A 19,733-nucleotide genomic window follows, 5' to 3' on the forward strand; every position below is an offset into this window, starting at 1 on the left:
TTCAATTCCTGCCCTATTTCTCTCTGCCAATCGCGATGCTTAATTCTGTTTTTATCTAGCTATTTTTAATTTAAATTTTATCTTAAAACTGCCTTAAAACTCGGTGCTTTCAACTTTGGGTCCCGACTTGCTTTCAATATTCCTTCCAAACAATCCACGTTTGACTCGCTTCGTCTCAATCCTTCCACCTTAACAACCATGTGCATTATATTGACTTGTCGTCCTTATTATACACTTACTCTTATAATATAAATCCTATTTCATCTCTAATCTACCGTTTTATCCCAGCACAGTTCGAGCTTTTCAAACCATTTCGCTGAAAACTGCTCCCAAATAATTTCTTCCCAAATATTTTCCTTCCCAAAAACTAAAAATGACTTCAGTTTTTCTTTTTGTTTTTTGCTTTCTTCTCTTTAATTTACAGACTTTATTTTCATTATATAAAATTACACACTTGAATGTTCGTGGGGAAAAAAAAAAAGAAAATATCAATATTAGAAAGAATCGAACGATCGTTTTTTCCCCGATCTCTTTTGTTTATCTTTTTATACCTTTTGCTGATCCTTTGTGCAGACGTAAATATTACCTCTCGATTTTGAAATATTTACATAAGTCTCTCACATGTCTTCACTTGTGGCTGTTATAATGGTTGGTTCTTGTAGTCACCTTGTCATTTTCGAGGTCTTATATATATACATATTTATATATATATTAACCTCAAAGTTGCATTTCCATCTTCGTGTTATATATATATACATATATATATATCAGTCGAGGTAGTACAGCTGCTATTTTCCATTTTTAATCATATATTTGACTAGAAATGACAATCATAAACTTGTTATATACTTTGTAGCAGATTTAGTAAAACACTTTTTATTTTCCTACTAAAATGTAATTTGGTCTAAAATTATCAAATTCGACCTCACTTCTCAATTTAAAGACTTAGTTACACACTTTATTACAGTAAATAGTATTCCTTCTTAATTATGAAATGAAAGATTTGCCGTTTCTCTGCACGGTTTATGTCTTATTTCGAAGCGCTTTTATATTATTTACCGTTTAGGCCATAGTTTGTACAATTGCCAATTCTCACAAAGAGGGAAATAAATTGGAACTGCTTATATTCCGTTAAAATTCTCTCACCTTCCGCACCACTCAACACAGTTCGAACTAAGATTAAAGGAGATATTTTGTTTTTATAAGATAAAAATATTAAAAGAAAAAAAAAATGCAAATTTTTAGTAAATGTTCTTTTAATGGCACATTTTATTAATTACTTGATATCGATTATTTCCGATTAGTGTTTCCCCTACAGGGAAACCGATAATACTTACGAGTGATCTATTGTCTTAATTGGCTGGAGACATTTAATTGAAGTTGTAACAGAAAATAAACCAAGACTGTTGCATTGAGAAAAGGTTGAAAAATAAAACCAAATTTAACCGCCCAGATTTCACTCCAGACAAACAACATTATTTAATCCTTCTATAAAATCTTGACCATTATAAAATAAAATATTCGATGATTTAACATTAAATAAACATTTCTCGCTTTTTCATTTCCGTACTTATGAAACAAGATAGTTCTTTTTTTATTTATTTCCTTAAACAATATTATCTGGACCATTAGAAAGAAGCAAATTCTTCTCAGTGCCGACTTGATGTATGCAGGAATTTCTAGTGTTGTCAAAGACAGAGTATAATTGACTGGTCTTCTCTTGTTACGGTGGCATATATAAAGTTTACATTTGTACTGTTACAAGAACAAAATAATTTATATAATTTATATAAGAAAATATTCATTTCACAAGTTTAATTCCTATTTTATCCACACCTGAAACCTTTCAGCAATTCTCACTCCATGATTTCGATCTTCCTGTCCTGCCTGGTCAGACCTTCACATTTATTTTTTCTTTTAACTAAAGGTTGTTCTTTGCATTTTTCTTGTTGTATGCATTTAGATTAATAAAACAGTTACTGTTTCTAGAATTCCTATTTATTAGTGTGCAAATATAAAATGAACTCTAGTTTTTGGACATCGTTTAACAGGCAGTAACTACACTTGTATCACATGACTAATGGTGTAAAGGATTAGGGATCGTTTAGAGAAGCTATATATATATATATATATATATATATATTATAATAATAATCGTCATCGTTCAACGTCAGTTTTCCATGCTTGAATAGGTCAGACGGAATTTGTTGAGACTGATTTACTACAGCCAGGTTCCCTTCCTCTCGCCAACTTTCGCCCTTTCCATGTAAGGTGAAATGTTCCCATGACCAGACATATTTTCGTAGAAGATTGGAGACGAAGGATACCAGTTTCATGTTGGTGACATTCGTTTACAACCATCACATGAAGTCAAAGCAAGCAGACAGTAATATAAACAAACACACACCTATTTACATGACAGGCTTCTTCCAGTTTCTCTCTACCAAATTCACAAGGCTTTGGGCAGCCTGGGCCTATAATAGAAAACGCTTGCTCAAGGTGTGGTTGGGAAGCAAGACTTGTTATGCCTCTGCCTTTATATGTAATGTTTGGCATTCGGAAACTGTATGGCAAGTGTAACACGAAATGATATTGAGAATAGCCATGTAGTGTGCGTCTTGTCTTTCTGAGTTATTTATTAATGTTCCTATATTTCCTTTTCTTAAGATCTTCTCTGACTCACCGTGGAAAGTTCCATCCCTCATTCATTTCGGTTTCTCCAGTTTGGTTTAAGGTTTTGCTCTTGGCACTGATTTATTGCAGATATTTCTTAAATTCAACGAAGTTTTAACTCTGATATTTAATGCAGATAAGCAAGGACCATTATTAAGGCTAATGATTGATTTTTGCAGGTATGGCTGGGTGGTAAGAAGCTTGCTTCATAATCACATGGTTCCAGGTTCGGTCGTAGTACATGGCACTTTAGGCGTCTTCTGCTATAGCTTTGGGTTTACCAAAGTCTTGTGAGTGGATTTAGTCGATGTAAACTGAAAGAAGTTTGTTGTATATATATATATATGTGTTTGTGTTTGTCCCACACTATCACTTGACAACTGGTGTTGATGTATTTACTTCTGTGACTTAGCAGTTTGGCAAAAGATGCTGATAGAATAAGTACTGGGGTCAATTCATTTGACTGAAAAAGATTCTTCAGGGTGGTGCTCCAGCATGGCTGCAGTCTAATGACTGGAACAAGTAAAAGATAAAAAAATTGTCACATGGCCACACATTTTGAGGAAGACTATAATTGATTTAATATCCCCTGTATTTTAAGGACTTCCGAAGGGTGTGAAGTAAATTGTATTCCAGCAGATTTTGAGCTCAAAATTTAAAGAAATAGGACTAAATCCTTCATGGTATTGATCTACCACTACTTTATTTTTTTTTGTGCCCTTTTCAAGCCTAGCCAGGTTCATGGGCCTGGTTTCCCGGTTTCTGTGGCATATGTATTCCCCCCAGCTGGACGGGACACCAGTCCATCGCAGTGTTACTCAAGAAACAGGAAGAGAGAGTGAGAGAAAGTTGTGGTGAAAAAGTACAACAGGGGTCACCACCACCCTCTGCCAGAGCCTCGTGGGGCTTTAGGTGTTTTCATTCAATAAACACACACAATGTCCGGTCTGGGAATCGAAACTGCGATCCTCCGACTGCAAGTCTGCTGCCCTAACCACTGGGCCATTGCACCTCCACGATCTACCACTACTAATTCTGACAAATGGTTTTCAGAACAGCTTTTAAATCAGTATTTTTCTCAACCACTTTTTACCTTTGGACTATTTTGGTTCCTATTTTACTTAGCTTGACCCCCCCCCCCCACTAGCCATTCGGTGTTTAAAAAAAATTATATTTTTAGAAATATTATTAAGAATTGTAGTAAAAAAAAAATAGTTAAGATATTTTGTGTGTTGTAGAAGTGTAACCAATTTATTGCAGGTAAATTTTAACAACAAAATCTTGGACCCCAGTTGAGAACCACTGTTTTAAAAGCTGCATATTGTAGTCACAGTTGTTGACATTACTAAAGTCTCAATTGCCTTTCAATCAGATGTTTTTCGACACTTCTACTGTTACAGACCTTATTTATGCAGATCTTCACCAACGTATCTAGTCTTGACTTTCTGAGTCAGAAATAATATTTGTCTGTGGCTAATGGTTGGGATTCTTTCCTAGAAGTGTAATCAATTTTAGAACAGTAACGTCTAAGTAATCAGGACATTGAATTACTATTTAAAGCAGGCATGGGCAACCTTTTTTTGAAAAGCAGGCTACATAAGACATGACTCATCGTCAGGTGAGCCACACCACTAAAAAAAAATTCAAGGTAATTTTTTGTTAGGCATAACCAGTCAGAATTTGCTCATACCTAGTCTAAAGTGCCAACAGTTCATATCCTGTCATCAGTGGCCTAATTATTGACAATTTGCTTCTACCATAGCCTTGGGTTGTCCCAAAATTTGTGCGTGAAACTGGTTAGGAAAAAAAACACTGGAGACCCATTGGATGGAACGTAATTCATGGGCCTTGTTTTGTTACATGCAGTGTCTTAATGGTTCTGCCTGACATTTATGTTATAACAGGACTTAGTCCGTTGCTATGCTACCTATAAAAATATCTGTTAATTAAGCATGTACTTCCTGTTATACAGTGAAAGTTTCATTAGTTACTATGGTGACAACAGTCTACCTGTCTATCTTTCACACCCACACAACCACTTTTTATTTCTTCTTTGTTATATTGTGGAATACTCAACTGGTTTCACTATGATTCAGTGCTTATGTAGTTCTGTTGATTGAACTTCTGGAAGGCTCATTAACGAAATGAATGGTGGACCCATCTACTTTAGCCTATACTGTCCATGGTCCTGTTCCCTAAAATGAGTGTAGTTTACTACTGTCAGTAGCAAGGAGACTACAGCCAGCAAATGCTTTGCTGGTTTCCAATAGTGAGCAACAAGCTGGCCTCCGTGCCAATGGCACGTAAAAAAACACCATTCGAGCGTGATCGTTACCTGCGTTGCCTTACTGGCACTTGAAGAAAAACATTTGAGCGAGGTCATTGCCAGTGCTGCTAGACTGGCTCCTGTGCAGGTGGCACATAAAAGCACCATTTGAGCGTGGTCGTTGCCAGTACCGCTAGACTGGCCCTCATGCCGGTGGCACGTAAAAGCACTCACTGCACTCTCAGAGTGGTTGGCGTTAGGAAGGGCATCCAGCTGTAGAAATTCTGCCAGATATGAAGCAAGGCCCAACTAAAAGTCTCGAAACAAGCATGGGTGTTTAAGATGCTTTGGACAACAAAGGTTTAATTCTGTGTCATTTCACTTAGCTGTTTGTAATGCATACTAGATCGAGGGACATTGCCCATGAGGTTCCTGGCCCTTCTAGTGGGAAGATTTATCTCTTATTTAACAGTTGTGAATGTAGAGCTAAGCCCCATCCTCATGGGTCTCTGTGACCTCATGGAATCATTATTATATCTTGCTGTATAAAAAATATTCTTGTCCAAGGTGGTGTAATTTAAACAAATAATGCCAGAAAGTAAGGTCTGTTGTCTTTTTAGCCCCAGGTCAGCCCTGACTGAGAAAAGAGCTTTGCAGTATGAGATGGTGGTTGGGGGTGTGTGAAAGATTATTATTTATAAATGCAAAGACCTTTCAAGGTGAAGAGTGCACCCTTCAACATGGGTTAGTCAGGGATTAAAGGTATGGAAAAGAAAGATCGGGAAAGCTTAAGGATCCTCTGAATAGTCAGAGATTTAGAGACATTTTACATGAAGCGTTTGACGAGAAAGTAGGAGATATAGAGAACAACTGGGGGTTTTCATGGGACAACTTAATGACCAAATTTTTGACTAGTACAAAGTCCCTACCAGATCTGATGTGACATGTTGGTGGAACAGTGTAGTAGACAGGTCTATTAGAGTGAAGGAATGGGACTGGAACAGTGGTAGGAGCAGGGAACTATATCAAATAGCTAGATGGGAGGTTAGGAGACAGGTATATTTAGCCAGGAGAAAAGTGGAAAGGAAGAACTTTGCCAGTGTTCTGTGAGATGAGGGCCAGCAGCTTGAGGTGTTTCGGATTGCATGATAGTGAGTGAAAGAAAATGATGATGTAGGAGAGAAGTGTGTTCACTTGCAGTTAGTGATTCTGCAAAGAAGAAAAAAACTTGGAAATGCCACTATGAGATGGTTGCTGAAAGCAGAGAATGCATGGGAGAAGGAGAGTCTGCCTAATGTGGATGCAACCGAGGAACCAGCTATCTGAATTGACAGTAGCTTGGTAGATATAGCAATTAAGGAAGACAGGGAAAGCCCCTGACCCATCAGGAATCACCACTGACATGAGGAAAATATCTGGCTGAGTGGGATATGGGTTAGTCACCTATATTGTTAATCCACGAGGGAGTCATACACAACTGGTGTAGCAACATTACCATCAACTGCTACAAAGGAAAAGGTGACGCCTTTGACAGAAATGATTATGGAGGTATCAAATTGTTGGACCAGGTCATGAAAGTTACAGAAATTAGGAAGAGAGTTAAACTGGATGAGATGTAGTTTGGTTTTGTGCCTGGGAGAAACCAGAAATAAACCTCTGTACTTGGCTTTTGTAGACATGGAGGAAGTCTTTGACAGAGTCCCTCACTCCCTCATCTGATGTTCACTCTACAAGCTTGCGATAGATGAGTGTTTAATGAGGGCTGTACAGCCATGTACAGAAATGCTGTCAGTAAGGTAATGGTTGGCAATGACTATAGCAAAGAATTTAGTGTACAAGTAGGAGTTCACCAAGGATCACTTCTCAGCCTCTTCTTGTTTATCATAGGTCTCCAGGCTATAACAAAGGAGTTTAAGACTGGCTGTCCTTGGGAGTGGCCCTATGCTTATGACCTTATTCTTATAACTGAATCACTACCTGAACTAGAGAAGGAATTTCAGGTGTGGAAGCAAGGTCTGGAATCTAAGGGCCTTAAAGTTAATTTAGCTAAGACCAAAGTCCTAGTAATTAGGAAAACAGACATATCTCCAATCCCTTCAGGAAGATAGCCGTGTTCAATATGTAGGAAAGGAGTTGGTAGAAACGCCATACTGTATGCCGAGTACAAGCTATGGACACATAGGAGGTGCAGAAGTATCACGAGAAGGTTAACAGAAAAAAGCAGTTTTTGTGTGTGGCATATGCACAGGTACAATAAGCACTGAGAATGTACAGAGACTAGATGTCCAGTAGTAGTAGTAGACAGATTCTGTTACCTAGGTGACCAAGTTAACAGTAGAGGAGGAAGTTCTGAAAGCATAGTTGCTAGAATAAGAGCAAGCTGGGCATAGTTCAGAAACCTATTACCTTTGTTTGTAACAAGGGGCCTTTCCCTATGATTGAAAGGTGGATTGTATAATGTCTGTACGTACAGCTATGCTATATTGCAGTGAGACATGGTCTATGGCTACAGAGAGTGTGGAGGCGCAATGGCCCAGTGGTTAGGGCAGCGGACTCGCGGTCATAGGATCGCGGTTTTGATTCCCAGACCGGGCGTTGTGAGTGTTTATTGAGCGAAAACACCTAAAGCTCCACGAGGCTCCGGCAGGGATGGTGGTGATCCCTGCTGTACTCTTTCACCACAACTTTCTCTCACTCTTTCTTTCTGTTTCTGTTGTACCTGTATTTCAAAGGGCTGGCCTTGTCACTCTCTGTGTCACGCTGAATATCCCCGAGAACTGCGTTAAGGTACACGTGTCTGTGGAGTGCTCAGCCACTTACACGTTAATTTCACGAGCAGGCTGTTCCGTTGATCGGATCAACCGGAACCCTCGTCGTCGTAACCGACGGAGTGCTTCATATTCATGGCTACAGAGGACATGCAAAGGCTTGAAAGAAATGAAGCCAGCATGCTCTGTTGGATGGGTGGATGTCAGTGTGCAAGAGAAATATTGGGGTCACAAGTGCATCAGTTATAGATGAAATTGTGGGAAAGGATCTCTAGACATTGGGCCTCACAGGGGAGATGACAAGAAACCAAGACTCTCGGCAGTTTGTTGTACCTGAGAAGACACGTCAAGCTAAGTAAAGCTGTGGTTATCCCTATATACAGGGATGTCCTCTACATCCCTCTCTCGACTGAGAGGTCCCTTTTTTGAGAGCTTACAAGTGCTGGTGTCACATAAAAAGCACTTGTGCCTGTGTCATATAAGAGCGCCCATGCTGGTACCACGTAGAAAGCACTCAATACACTCTGTGGAGTGGTTGTCATTAGGAAGGGCATCCAGCCATAGAAACCATACCAAAACAGACAATTAGAACCTGGGCAGCTCCCTATTTGGCCAGATTCTGTTGAACTTTCCAACCCATGACAACATAGCAAGTGGACGTTAAATAATGATGATGAGTGAGTACTGGGTTCTATGTAATTGAATAGCCTCCCCCCTTAAAGTTTTGGGCCTTATTCTTATAGTAGGAAAGAATCATCATCGTCATTTACCATCCATTTTCCATGCTAGTGTGGATAAGAAGGCTTGACTGGAACTGGTAAGCCAGAGAGCTGGCTTGGTTTCTACAGCTGGTTGCTCTTCCTAAAAGGCATCCACCCCAAGAGTGTAGTGGGTGTCACTGGCATGGGTGCCTTTTACATGTCATTGGCCATGACCACAGTTTCACTTGGCTTCACAAGTCTTCTCAAGCACAGCAAATCGCCAAAGGCCTCAACCACTTGTCATCACCTCCATCAGACCCAAAATGCCGTGTGGCATTTCCTCCAGTTTTATGTTCTGAGTTCAAATGCTGCTGAAGTTGACTTTGCCTTTCATCCTTTTGGGGTCAATAAAATAAATACCAACTGAGTGCTGGGGTTGATGTAATCAACTAACCAACTTTCTACCAAAAGTTCAGACCTTGTGCCTATGGTAGAAAGAATTCCTATCATCAAGGGGTCAGCTGGCAGAATTGGACAACATGCTTGGCTGCACTTCTGGTTCTTTATATTCAGAGTTCAAATTCTGCTGAGGTCAGTTTTGCCTTTCATGTTTTGGGGTTGATAAAATAAATACCAGATGGATACTGAGGTTGATGTAATTGAGTTCCCCCTCAAAAACTGTTGGACCAGTGCCAAAATTTGAAACCATTCTTCTTTTTCTTCTTCCTATTCTTTACTACTACTACTACTACTATTTGAACAAAAATTAGACATTTGCACATGTCCAGGTTAATTCATTTAATTTGTATTTTTCACATCCTCTGTTTACAATCCAAGCATAGGTGATGGAATCTTCATCTTTTTTTTACCAAATTTAAACACTGCCAGTATTGAACGAGGAACTTTCAGTGAAAATCTTCAATAAAATGTTAATTGTTTCATCAAAACAAATCTTGGGCAGAATATTATTACAATATTTTTTGGGTTCAGCAGGGGATAACTTTCTCAAAAGTAGTTGCACTTTTTTCTCGTCAGTCCAATTGCTAGTCTTCTTTGAAGATTTCTTCATATGTTGGAAAATATGCAGAGAAAGTAATACCTTCTTTTGGATTATAAACAAATCCTCCAGTTGAGTTTGCTATGGCATCTGGCATGAACAACTCTGAAGTACTTTCAGACTTCTTCAACATTAATTCCAGCAACTGTTGCTGTTGTTAATGCAGTTGCAACAGTGACTGCACCACACCGGCCAATGTTAACATATTTTTTCTTTGGTTTCCTACCAAAATATTCGACTGTCCAACCCAAGCTTCGAATATCTCATTGCTGCTTTTATATCCTTAGTTGCAGATATAGGATTTTAACGAAGCGGGGGTAAAGCAAGGTATTCACAGACGTAGCTTACAACTACCAGCATGTGAGACACCAACGCCTTCTTCCCATCTCAATGAGACACGTTACTCTTTATAAGGGTCTAACAAGTCCTCCTTTTAACCACACAAGGGTGTTAATATCTATCACCACAACAGTTCTACACCAGGTTGTTAGACTTGCAATGCTTAAGTGAAATATTAAAACGCAAAATTACATATATATTTTTAAAGTAATTAACTTACACTAAAAGTTGATTAATTTCCAGTTATCTAATGACATAGATATATTTGTAATAAACCACATTTCCATTTCAGCAAGGGCAATCGCAATTTGAAGAAAAATGGCCTACTATGCGCCCAACAGTTCTGAAACTTTTACGCCAAGAAAGGGTGACAAAATTTGAATGGCAAGAATTGTTTTGGTAAGTTTTATTTTTTTCTGCATCATTTTATTATAATATACCCATAATTACAGGCCTAAGTTGAGAAACTTACTTTCCAACCATGTGGGTATGGGTTCTGTCCCACTGATTAGAAACTAGGGCAAGTGGATTTGGTAGATAGAAACTAAAAGATACTTGTGTATGTGTGGAGGCGAAATGAAAATAACACTGGCATCTCATTTTAACAGATATATTACCAAAATTACAACAAAATATCTTGAAATACTGAAGAGTAAATTTATTCAATAAAATTGCCATTGGCTTCAACCATGGCCTCCAGACGATTTCAGAATCTCCTGCAACTCTTCTGGATGGTCTCCTTGTTTAAGTTGGTGAATGCTGCCATAATCCTTGCCTTCAGTTCATCTTTGGTGTTACAAGCAATTTTGTTGGTCTCTTGCTCAACTGCACCCCAAACATAATAATCAAGGGGGCTGCAGTGTAGGGAGTTAGATGGCCAGATGTTAGGGGTGATGTGGTTGCAGAGATTGTCTGACAGCTATCACTGGGTTCTGCTTGTGTGACATGGTGCAGAGTCCTGCAGCCAGGCATAGGATGTTCCAGCATCCACCCTCTTGACCCAGGGCAGCACTACCTCCTCCAGGCACTTCATGTAGGCCTCTGTGTTGAGTTTGGGACTGAGCGAGAAGATGAATGTAGGCATAATGTTCCCATCACTAGTGATCACTCCAACACCATGATATGGACTGGATGTTTGATTTTTATCACTCTCAGTTCATGTTTTGTGAACACGGCAAGCCAACAGCTGTTCTGTGTTTTCACCATCTGATCCTGGCAGAAAGTTTTCTTGTTTGATAAAAACCAAAGCATGTTCAGTTGGAGGAGATGCTTGAGTTAGTTGAAAGCTTCGTAGTGTGGTCTTTCCTCTTGTCCTTGATGATTTGGGATAAAAAGTGGCCCTTTCTCATCTTGTATGAGGAATACTGAATGTCTTCATGCACCACCTGCCTGATAAGAAACTCAGACACTCCCATGTCCTGGACCTGATTGACTTGGAGGGATTGTTGTCAATCATAGCCTGGATCTCACCAACTAATTCAGTGTGAGTTTTCCAAGCTGCTTTACCTTCGTAATCACCATTAGACTCATACAACTCTTTCTAAATCTTCTACCCTATCCTCTGGTTGACACCCAAACATTCTGAAATGTTCGTATTGGAGCTTCTGGCGTGAATGCCAAGCAGTACAGCATGTTGTTTCCAAATTTGTGGCAGAGTGACCCAACTGACCCTACTATACTGTGTAGTTGACAAAATCAGAAATAATCAATGCACGTGTGCAAAATCAAAAATATAAAACAATTTACCCACCACACCCTGTGGGTATATGTGTGTATATATATATATATACTGTGCAGGTGGCACGTAAAAAACACCCACTACACTCGCGGAGTGGTTGGCGTTAGGAAGGGCATCCAGCCGTAGAAACACTGCCAGATCTGACTGGGCCTGACGAAGCCTTCCAGCTTCACAGACCCCAGTTGACCCGTCCAACCCATGCTAGCATGGAAAGCGGACGCTAAACGATGATGATGATGATGATACTAGCAGAGATACCCGGCGTTGCCCTTGTTACATGCAATTGAAGAATTAGACTTTTCTGTTATATATTTTCTGTAATGAACTGGAATATCTATGTTTCGAATTTCATCAAAATTGCAGATGAGGGTCATTTCCCTCTTTACACACCCTAAAAAAATTGTAATCATGCCACATGTATCACATACTACTGATTTTTATGCGCATATTCCAAAATTCCCGTCTTATTGAACCTGTTAAAAAGATTTTGCTCCTGAAAAATGAAGGTCATGGAGCTCTAAAATGTGAGAGTTAAGGCCCCTGTTGGGGGTGGGTGTCTTAATGTCAACCAGAAAAGTTGAATTGTTGAGAATATTTTTAACTTGGGTCTTATATCTATTGTTTGAATTTCTTTGGAATAGGAAATATATGTTCACAGGGTTTGTAAAAGAGAGCAAAGCTACAGGAAACCAAAAGACAAATGATCACAATAAGCAGTCAGCTACCCTACCCAATGTCGTTACCACTCCCAATGTTGGATTCCTCACTATACAGGTGACAGGCACATATACTTAGCAGCTTAGCAAAAGCAACCAACAAAATAAGCACCAGGCTAAAACAAAAAATAAGTTTAGTTTGACCAAAATTCCCCAGGGCAGTACCCCAGCATGGTTGAAACAAATAAAAAATAATACTGTTTTATTTTTATTTTCATTTCTAAATCTAGGGCTGTACACTCTGTGTGTTTATGGGATGAAAAAGGTCCCCAGAAGGTGTACCAGGCACTCCAAGATGACATATTGGAATTTATACGACAAGCTCAAATTGTAAGCTACAACAGATTCTTACTATACTTTCAATGTCCAACTTTTTTTCTATCATTTTTATAAATTCCTGTAATTATGATCAGTTTTATTTATTGTTTTGAAATTTTATGTAACTCTTTTAACTCTTTTGTCATAAAATACACTGCTTTTATTTCAATTAATTTTGAAAATAATGAAGAATTTATTAAAATAATTGTATCATTGTTATGCTTGTGCTTGGACTATGGTACCAGATACGATTTTGGATGGTTTGGTATCAAAAACGTTAAATTATTTTGCCCCTGACTTGACAAATATAAATTTCTTGATAGAATGAAGCATCTTTTAAGTTCTCTCAACTCAAATGAGAATCCCAATGCAACTGTCACTTTATTCCTTCTTGAAACGTTTTGGCTTTTTTACATCCTTCCACAATTCTTGCGTTTGAGGACTTAATGCAATTTTTGTGTTTGATCTCCGATAGCTATCTTTGTCAATAATAGGCTGTTCCACTTCTATGAGTCTGATGTTGGTGTCATGCCTAGCCTGGGGACTTGATATGGTCGCACTGTCACTGTTCGACATCTTTGCAGACTCAGCATGAACCATTGTGCCAGGTGTTGTGCTCAATTCTAGTTCTGGTTCCAGTGTGTTCAACAGGGCCAGTTGCTCAACTGCCACTAACTGCAGTGGATGACCCCCTCCCCCTAATCCACGGAGTATTCTTTCCGGCATGTATCACATATTTTGCCTTGGATGCAACCTTGTCAAATGTGGGTTTTTTTGTGTATCACATTCTTCTCACTTATTTCAAAGAATGGGTTTACAGCAACTCTCAATGGTCTTTTCTTTAACTTTTTGGCTGGTGATAATTTACAATCCAAGGCATTCCGATGGTTGAACAGAATTTTGTTCAAGTAGTTGCTGAAATTCCGTCTTTGAATCAAAATGTTTCAGTGCAGCTTTCGCAATTTGTACGGCCCTTTCAGCAGTGCTGTTAGATGCTGGGCCGTAAGCAGGCATCTCGATCTTTCTGCAACCTATTGATGGCAACATATTCCTCAAAGCAACAGTTTCAGGCCCGTTGTCCAATACTAAAGCTGTGGTCACTCCAAAATGAGCAAAGACCAGCAGCTTGCTTTTTACCACTTCAGTCAAATGATTAGGACACGTGAATGCCTCGATCCATGTTGAATAGGCATCTACTAAGGGTACTAAGGCAGCGAGCTGGCAGAACCGTTAGCACACCAGGCGAAATGCTTAGCGGTATATCACCCATCGCTAAGTTCTGAGTTCAAATTCCGCCAAGGTCAACTTTGCCTTTCATCCTTTCAGGGTCGATAAATTAAGTACCAGTTACACACTGGAGTCGATGTAATTAACTTAATCCATTTGTCTATCCTTGTTTGTCCCCTTTATGTTTAACCCCTTGTGGGTAATAAAGAAACTGGTATGAAGACTGGGAAAGCCCCTGGCCCATCAGGAATCACTACTGAGATGCTTAAAATATCTGGCGGTGTAGGCTATAGTCTAGTCACTCATATAATCAACCAGGTAATACAATGAGTCATACCCAATGACTGGTGTAGCAGTACCTTAGTCAACTGCTACAAAAGTAAAGGTGATGTATTAGATAGGAAGAATTACAGAGGTATCAAATTGTTGGATCTGGTGATGAAAGTCATGGAGAGGGTCATAGCCCAACTAATTAGGGAGAGATTTAGTTTAAACGAGATGCAGTTTGGGTTTGTGCCAGGGAGAAGCACCACTGATGCTATATTTCTGGTAAGGCAGCTGCAGGAGAAATTCCTAGCCAAAGATAAACCTCTTTACTTGGCCTTCATTGACTTAGAGAAAGCCTTTGACAGGGTTCCCTATTCCCTTATCTGGTGGTCAATGCGGAAACTCGGAATAGATGAGTGGTTGGTGACAGCTGTTCAAACCATGTACAGGGATGCTGTCAGTAAGGTGAGGGTTGGCAACAAGTATAGTGAAGAATTCCCTGTAGAAGTAGTGGTTCACAAAGGATCAGTCCACAGCCCCATCTTATTCATTATAGTCCTCCAGGCAATAACAGAGGAATTCAAGACAGGCTGCCCCCTGGGAGCTCCTCTATGTTGATGACTTTGCTCTAATAACTGAGTCACTACGAGAACTAGAGAAGTTGCAGGTGTGAAAGCAAGGCCTAGAATCGAAGGGCCTTAGAGTTTATTTAGCAAAAACCAAAGTCTTAGTTAGTAGGAAGGCAGACAAATCACAAACCCCTCCAGGTAGTTGGTCTGGCTTAATCTGTAGAAAAGGTGTAGGTAGAAACACTATACAGTGTACCTGGTGTAAGTTATAGACACATAAGAGTTGCAGCAATACCAAAGGAAGGTTAACTGGGAAGATAGTTTTTGTGTGTGGCAGATGCACAAGGTCAATAAACACCAAAGATGTACAAAAAACAGATTCCATCACATACCAGGGCTTGAAAGAAATGAAGCCAGCATTCTCCGCTGGATGTGTAATGCCAGTGTGTATATACAACAGTGTATAAGCCCCTGAGAGAAATGTTGGACACAGAAAGCATCAGATGTGGTGTGCAAGAGAGAAGACTGTGCTGGTATGATCATGTGTTGTGTATGGATGAGGACAGCTGTGTAAAGGAGTATCACACCCTAACAGTGGAAGAAACCTCTGAAAGAGGTAGACCCAGGAAGACATGGGGTGAGGTGGTGAAACACGACCTTTGAACGTTGGGCCTCACAGAGGCAATGGCAAGCGACCGAGACCTTAGGAGATATTCTGTGATTGAAAAGACCCAACAAGTCAGTTGAGAACGTAACTGTAGCCAATGCCAGTGTCGCATAACTGGCCCATTTAAAAGTACCCTTCACTCATCGGGCAATATGCTTTGTATGAGAAGACCTGTTGAGTCAAGCCTGATTGGCACTCATGCCAGTGGCATGTAAGAAGCACTATTCGAGCATGGTCGGTGCTGGTGCTGCCTGACTCGCCCTTGTGCCAGTGACAGATTAAAAGCACCCACTACACTCTTGGAGTAGTTGGCATTAGGAAGGGCATCTAGCTGTAGAAACCTTGCCAGGTCAGATTGGAGCCTGGTGCAGCCTCCTGGCTTGCCAGTCCTCAGTCAAACCAGCTTACAGCCATAGTAGTAGTAGTAGTAGCAGTAGCGGCGCCGCTGCATTTGGCTCAGTGGTTAGAGTGTTGGGCTCACAATCATGAGGTGGTGAGCTCAATTCCTGGACTGGGCTGTGTTTTGTGTTCTTGAGCAAGACACTTTATTTCACTTTGCTTCAGTTCACTCCCTGTAGAATTGAGTTGCGATGTCATTGGTGCCAAGCTGTATCAGCCTTTGCCTTTCCCTTGGTGTGGAGAGGCGAGGCTGGTTGTTCCATAAACAACTTTGCCCGGATTTGTGTCAAGGAGGGTAACTTTCCTGGTGCAGTCCCCTGGTCACTTTTGATTGAAGGGGGTCTTGACCCTTTTTTTTTTTATGATGAAGAAAGGATTAGTTTTATTTTTTTGCAGAATTCTGATTTTTCATGTTTTAATGTTTCTTTATTCTTCAGAGGGTTCTTCAACATCAAGAGGAATCAGCTCTTCTCAAAACATACATTGCTGAGTGGGGCAAGTTCTTTACTCAGTGTGGTTATTTACCAAAGCCTTTCTGTCAGCTGGAAGCTTCTCTAGCTGGAAAAGCTCACAATACGATGCCAAAGAAAACCCAAGCAGATGAAAGTATTGTTCGTAAGGTAAGAACTCTTTCTTGGTTCCTTAATGTTTATGGAATATCAGAAGAACTAAAGTGCTATGCATCATATGATTGCCAACTCTAGAAGTGTAACTTTGCTGCCATGAGTAATATCAGGAAATATGGTTTGTCTCTTATCAATTCTTTTATCTGTTTCAGTCATTAGACTGCAGCCATGGTGGGCACCATCTTGAAGAACTTGTAGTCAAAGCAATCTACCCTAGTACCTATTTTTTCTTTTTTTAAGCCTGGTACTTATTCTATTTGTCTCATTTTGCTGAACCGCTAAGTTATGGAGACGTAAAACAAACCGATACTGGTTGTCAAGCAGTGGTGGGGTACAAACACGGACACAAAAGATACACACATGTATATATAAATATATACAGGGTGGATGGAAAGTAATTAGGCATCAGAAATTGCTTATAGAATTTTTAGTATCACTGAAGTCATGGCGAAAACCTTTTTTAAACAGACAACATTAATGGGATTTCTTATTTCCGCAGTGGCTGGTCGTTTGACTGTCCAGGAGCCAGCTCAGATAGCAGCACGCTATGAAATGTGGAATTCCATTGTTTTGGTTCACAAATGGTGGCATGCATGGAAAGGTAAGCATGCAACACTATGTCTGGAGACAATAAGAAGTTTGTCATGCAAAGTTGATGACCACTGGCTCTGTGAAGAGGCCATTCAACTACATCCTGGTCAGCGGAGAATGTGGCAGCAGTGCAAGAAATGTTTAATCGCAGCCCGTGAAAATCAACCCATCAAGCAGCTCGTGAAAGTGGACAAACAAGACACACAATACGTAGGGTGTTGCATAAAGAATTGAATTTTCGTCCGTGGAAGCCCCATTACGTGCAGGAGCTAAAACCTGAAGACTGTGACCTCAGAAGTCCAGATCTCACTCCATGTGATTTTTACCTGTGGGATTACACAAAACAGGTGTATAAGACAAAACCTTGCAAACTGGAGGACTTGGAGACACAGATTCAGGAGGTTCTCAACGATATCCCTGGCGACGTCCCTCAGAAGGTTGTTCATTCCATCCGTTGCTGTTTGAGGAAACTGGTTGATGCCACCGGTGCTTACATTAAAATATGAAGATTTACTTTCATTTCCCATGTAATAAAGGACATCTATAATTTGTTTCAATAGATTTGTAAAAGGAATATGGATTTTATTACTAATTTTTAATGCCTACTTACTTTTCACCCACCCTGTATACATATGTATATATATATGATGGGCATCTTTCAGTTTCTGTCTTCCGAATCCACTCATAAGGATTTAGTCAGCCTGAGGCTATAGTAGAAGACACTTGCCCTAGTTGCCATGCAGTGGAACTGAACTTGGAATGATGTAGTTGAGAGGGAAGCCTCTTATCACACACCCATGCCTGCATCTAAACATAGAATAACTTTAATTTAACAAATTCAACAAATTTCTTTGCGCTTATTTTCAAAAGGGAAATATTTAATACTTTAATACAAATTTTGAAAACAGAAATATTACTTTAAATAATACAATTTTTTTCATTTGTGTGACTCCTCCCATATCTATTTATTCCCTCTCCTCCTCCTCCTCCTCTACTGCCGCTATGATTCATTCTCTTCACTCATCCTACATCTCTTTTGTTAACTTTCTAAATATCTCTTCTCTTACTCTCTCTCTCTCTCTATGATATAAAGTATGACTAGAGAAGTCGCCCAACCAACCAATATTCACAATGCCAGTCAAGGCAGTCAGCTGGCAGAATCATTAGCTTGCTGGGTAAAATGATTAACATTTTATACATTTTTATGTTTTGAGTTCAAATTCTGCCATGGCCAACTTTTGCCCTTCATCCTTTCAGGGTCAATGAAATAAGTACCAGTTGAGCACTGGGGTCAGTGTAATCAAGTTACCCCATGCCCTGAAATTGCTGACCTTGTGTCAAAATTTGAAACCATTATTTATATTGCTTATAAATGTAAAGGATTATTTGTAGAGAATTGGATAAGTGCCAAGATATTCAAATTTCAGAATTTATTCTACCATCCATAGCATTTGAAACTGTATACTAACTTTCCGAAAACTTGATTTATCAGTGATGAATTTTAATAACTATAGTGTTCAACTATGCGCTTTCAGTATATCATGGTCAAAGAGATATAAGTGAAAAAGTGTGTGTGTGTGTGAAAGAATTGGAGTGAGATGCACAGAGAGAGAGAGAGAGATTAAAGAAAACTGAAGGCGAAAGACGCAAAGAGCTTTCTGTATCATAATCGAACATTTCTGTACATCACAGTAAGACTCCTACTTCTTATGACTGTTATCACTCTTTCGTCTTTTTATATATCTTGCACATTAAATGTGGTGTGTGTGTGTCTGTGAGTACTTCACTTTCTTTTGGCAGTTTCAATTCCTTAAACTCATTTCTTGTAGTCTTCATTGTGAGTAGCATCATTGTCATCATAAAGTGAGAAAACTTCAATATTGCTTTATTGTATCTGCTGACAAAGATTTTGAGATTTCATCAGCAATATTGTTTTTTCTGGTTACAGATGATGCTGGATACCTGGAATCAAAGTATATTCAACAATATCAAGCATCGCTTGCAAGACAGTGCCATGAAGCTGGTTCACTCAGAACGTAATGGAGAAGCCTTCAATTCTCAGCTCGTTATTGGAGTCCGTGAGTCCTATGGTGAGTAATTTTCCTTTTCAAATTTTGTTTGAATACTTCCTGAATACGAATGTTTGGTTTATTTGATAAAGTTTCTATGTTTAATAAAACAACTCGGCAAAAAAGTTTTAATGTTTAATACAGGAGACACATAAATAATCATGTCCAATTTTTATCAACTGATGTGCTGGCTCAACCTGCTAGAAATGGCAACCAAATCTTTGTCAAATCATAAGCCCACCCCCTGCTATCTCCTCACAAAATGGAAGAACACATTAGATACTTTCACCATTAGCATCTTCTAATGTCTTTGTATCTTGCTGGCATAGGTTTGACCAGATCTGACATGTCTAAAGACTGCATTGTGCCCCGGTATCCGCTTTGGCATCGTTTCTCTCACTGGATGCACTTCTTAATGATGACCCCTTTACAATATATATATATATATATTGGGTGCTTTTCTCATGACACCAGCACTGGTGAGATCACCATTCAGCTTACAAGAATGAAATATCCTTGAGCTGAATGGCGGGGCTGCAGTAGAGAGGAAGGTGGCTTGATGCTATGGAGTGGGGGAGGTTTAAAGTGAGAGAGAGGAGAGGAGAACAATTCCTTTCATGTAGGGGAGCTACATGAAAAATAAACCAGGTTGGCTGAAACACATTTGGTCATAGTTCACCCTAGGCTCACCATAGGGTCAACCCTTTAGCATTTAAACTGGCCATATCCAGCCCTAATATTC

The 19,733-nt window shown here is 39.6% G+C and overlaps 1 protein-coding gene across 1 annotated transcript in view; it reads left to right on the forward strand.

Moving 5' to 3' along the window:
* Positions 1-19,733, forward strand: part of LOC115223190 (cullin-5) — a 36,002-nt gene that overhangs the window by 199 nt on the left and 16,070 nt on the right. The window contains exons 2-5 of the mRNA XM_029793638.2: positions 10,097-10,203; positions 12,489-12,588; positions 16,143-16,325; positions 18,871-19,012. Coding sequence (XP_029649498.1) covers positions 10,097-10,203; positions 12,489-12,588; positions 16,143-16,325; positions 18,871-19,012 — 532 coding nt within the window. The remainder of the gene's footprint in view (positions 1-10,096; positions 10,204-12,488; positions 12,589-16,142; positions 16,326-18,870; positions 19,013-19,733) is intronic.

This window comes from Octopus sinensis, linkage group LG22 (genome assembly GCF_006345805.1).
Source record: "Octopus sinensis linkage group LG22, ASM634580v1, whole genome shotgun sequence".
Lineage (NCBI taxonomy): Eukaryota > Metazoa > Mollusca > Cephalopoda > Octopoda > Octopodidae > Octopus > Octopus sinensis.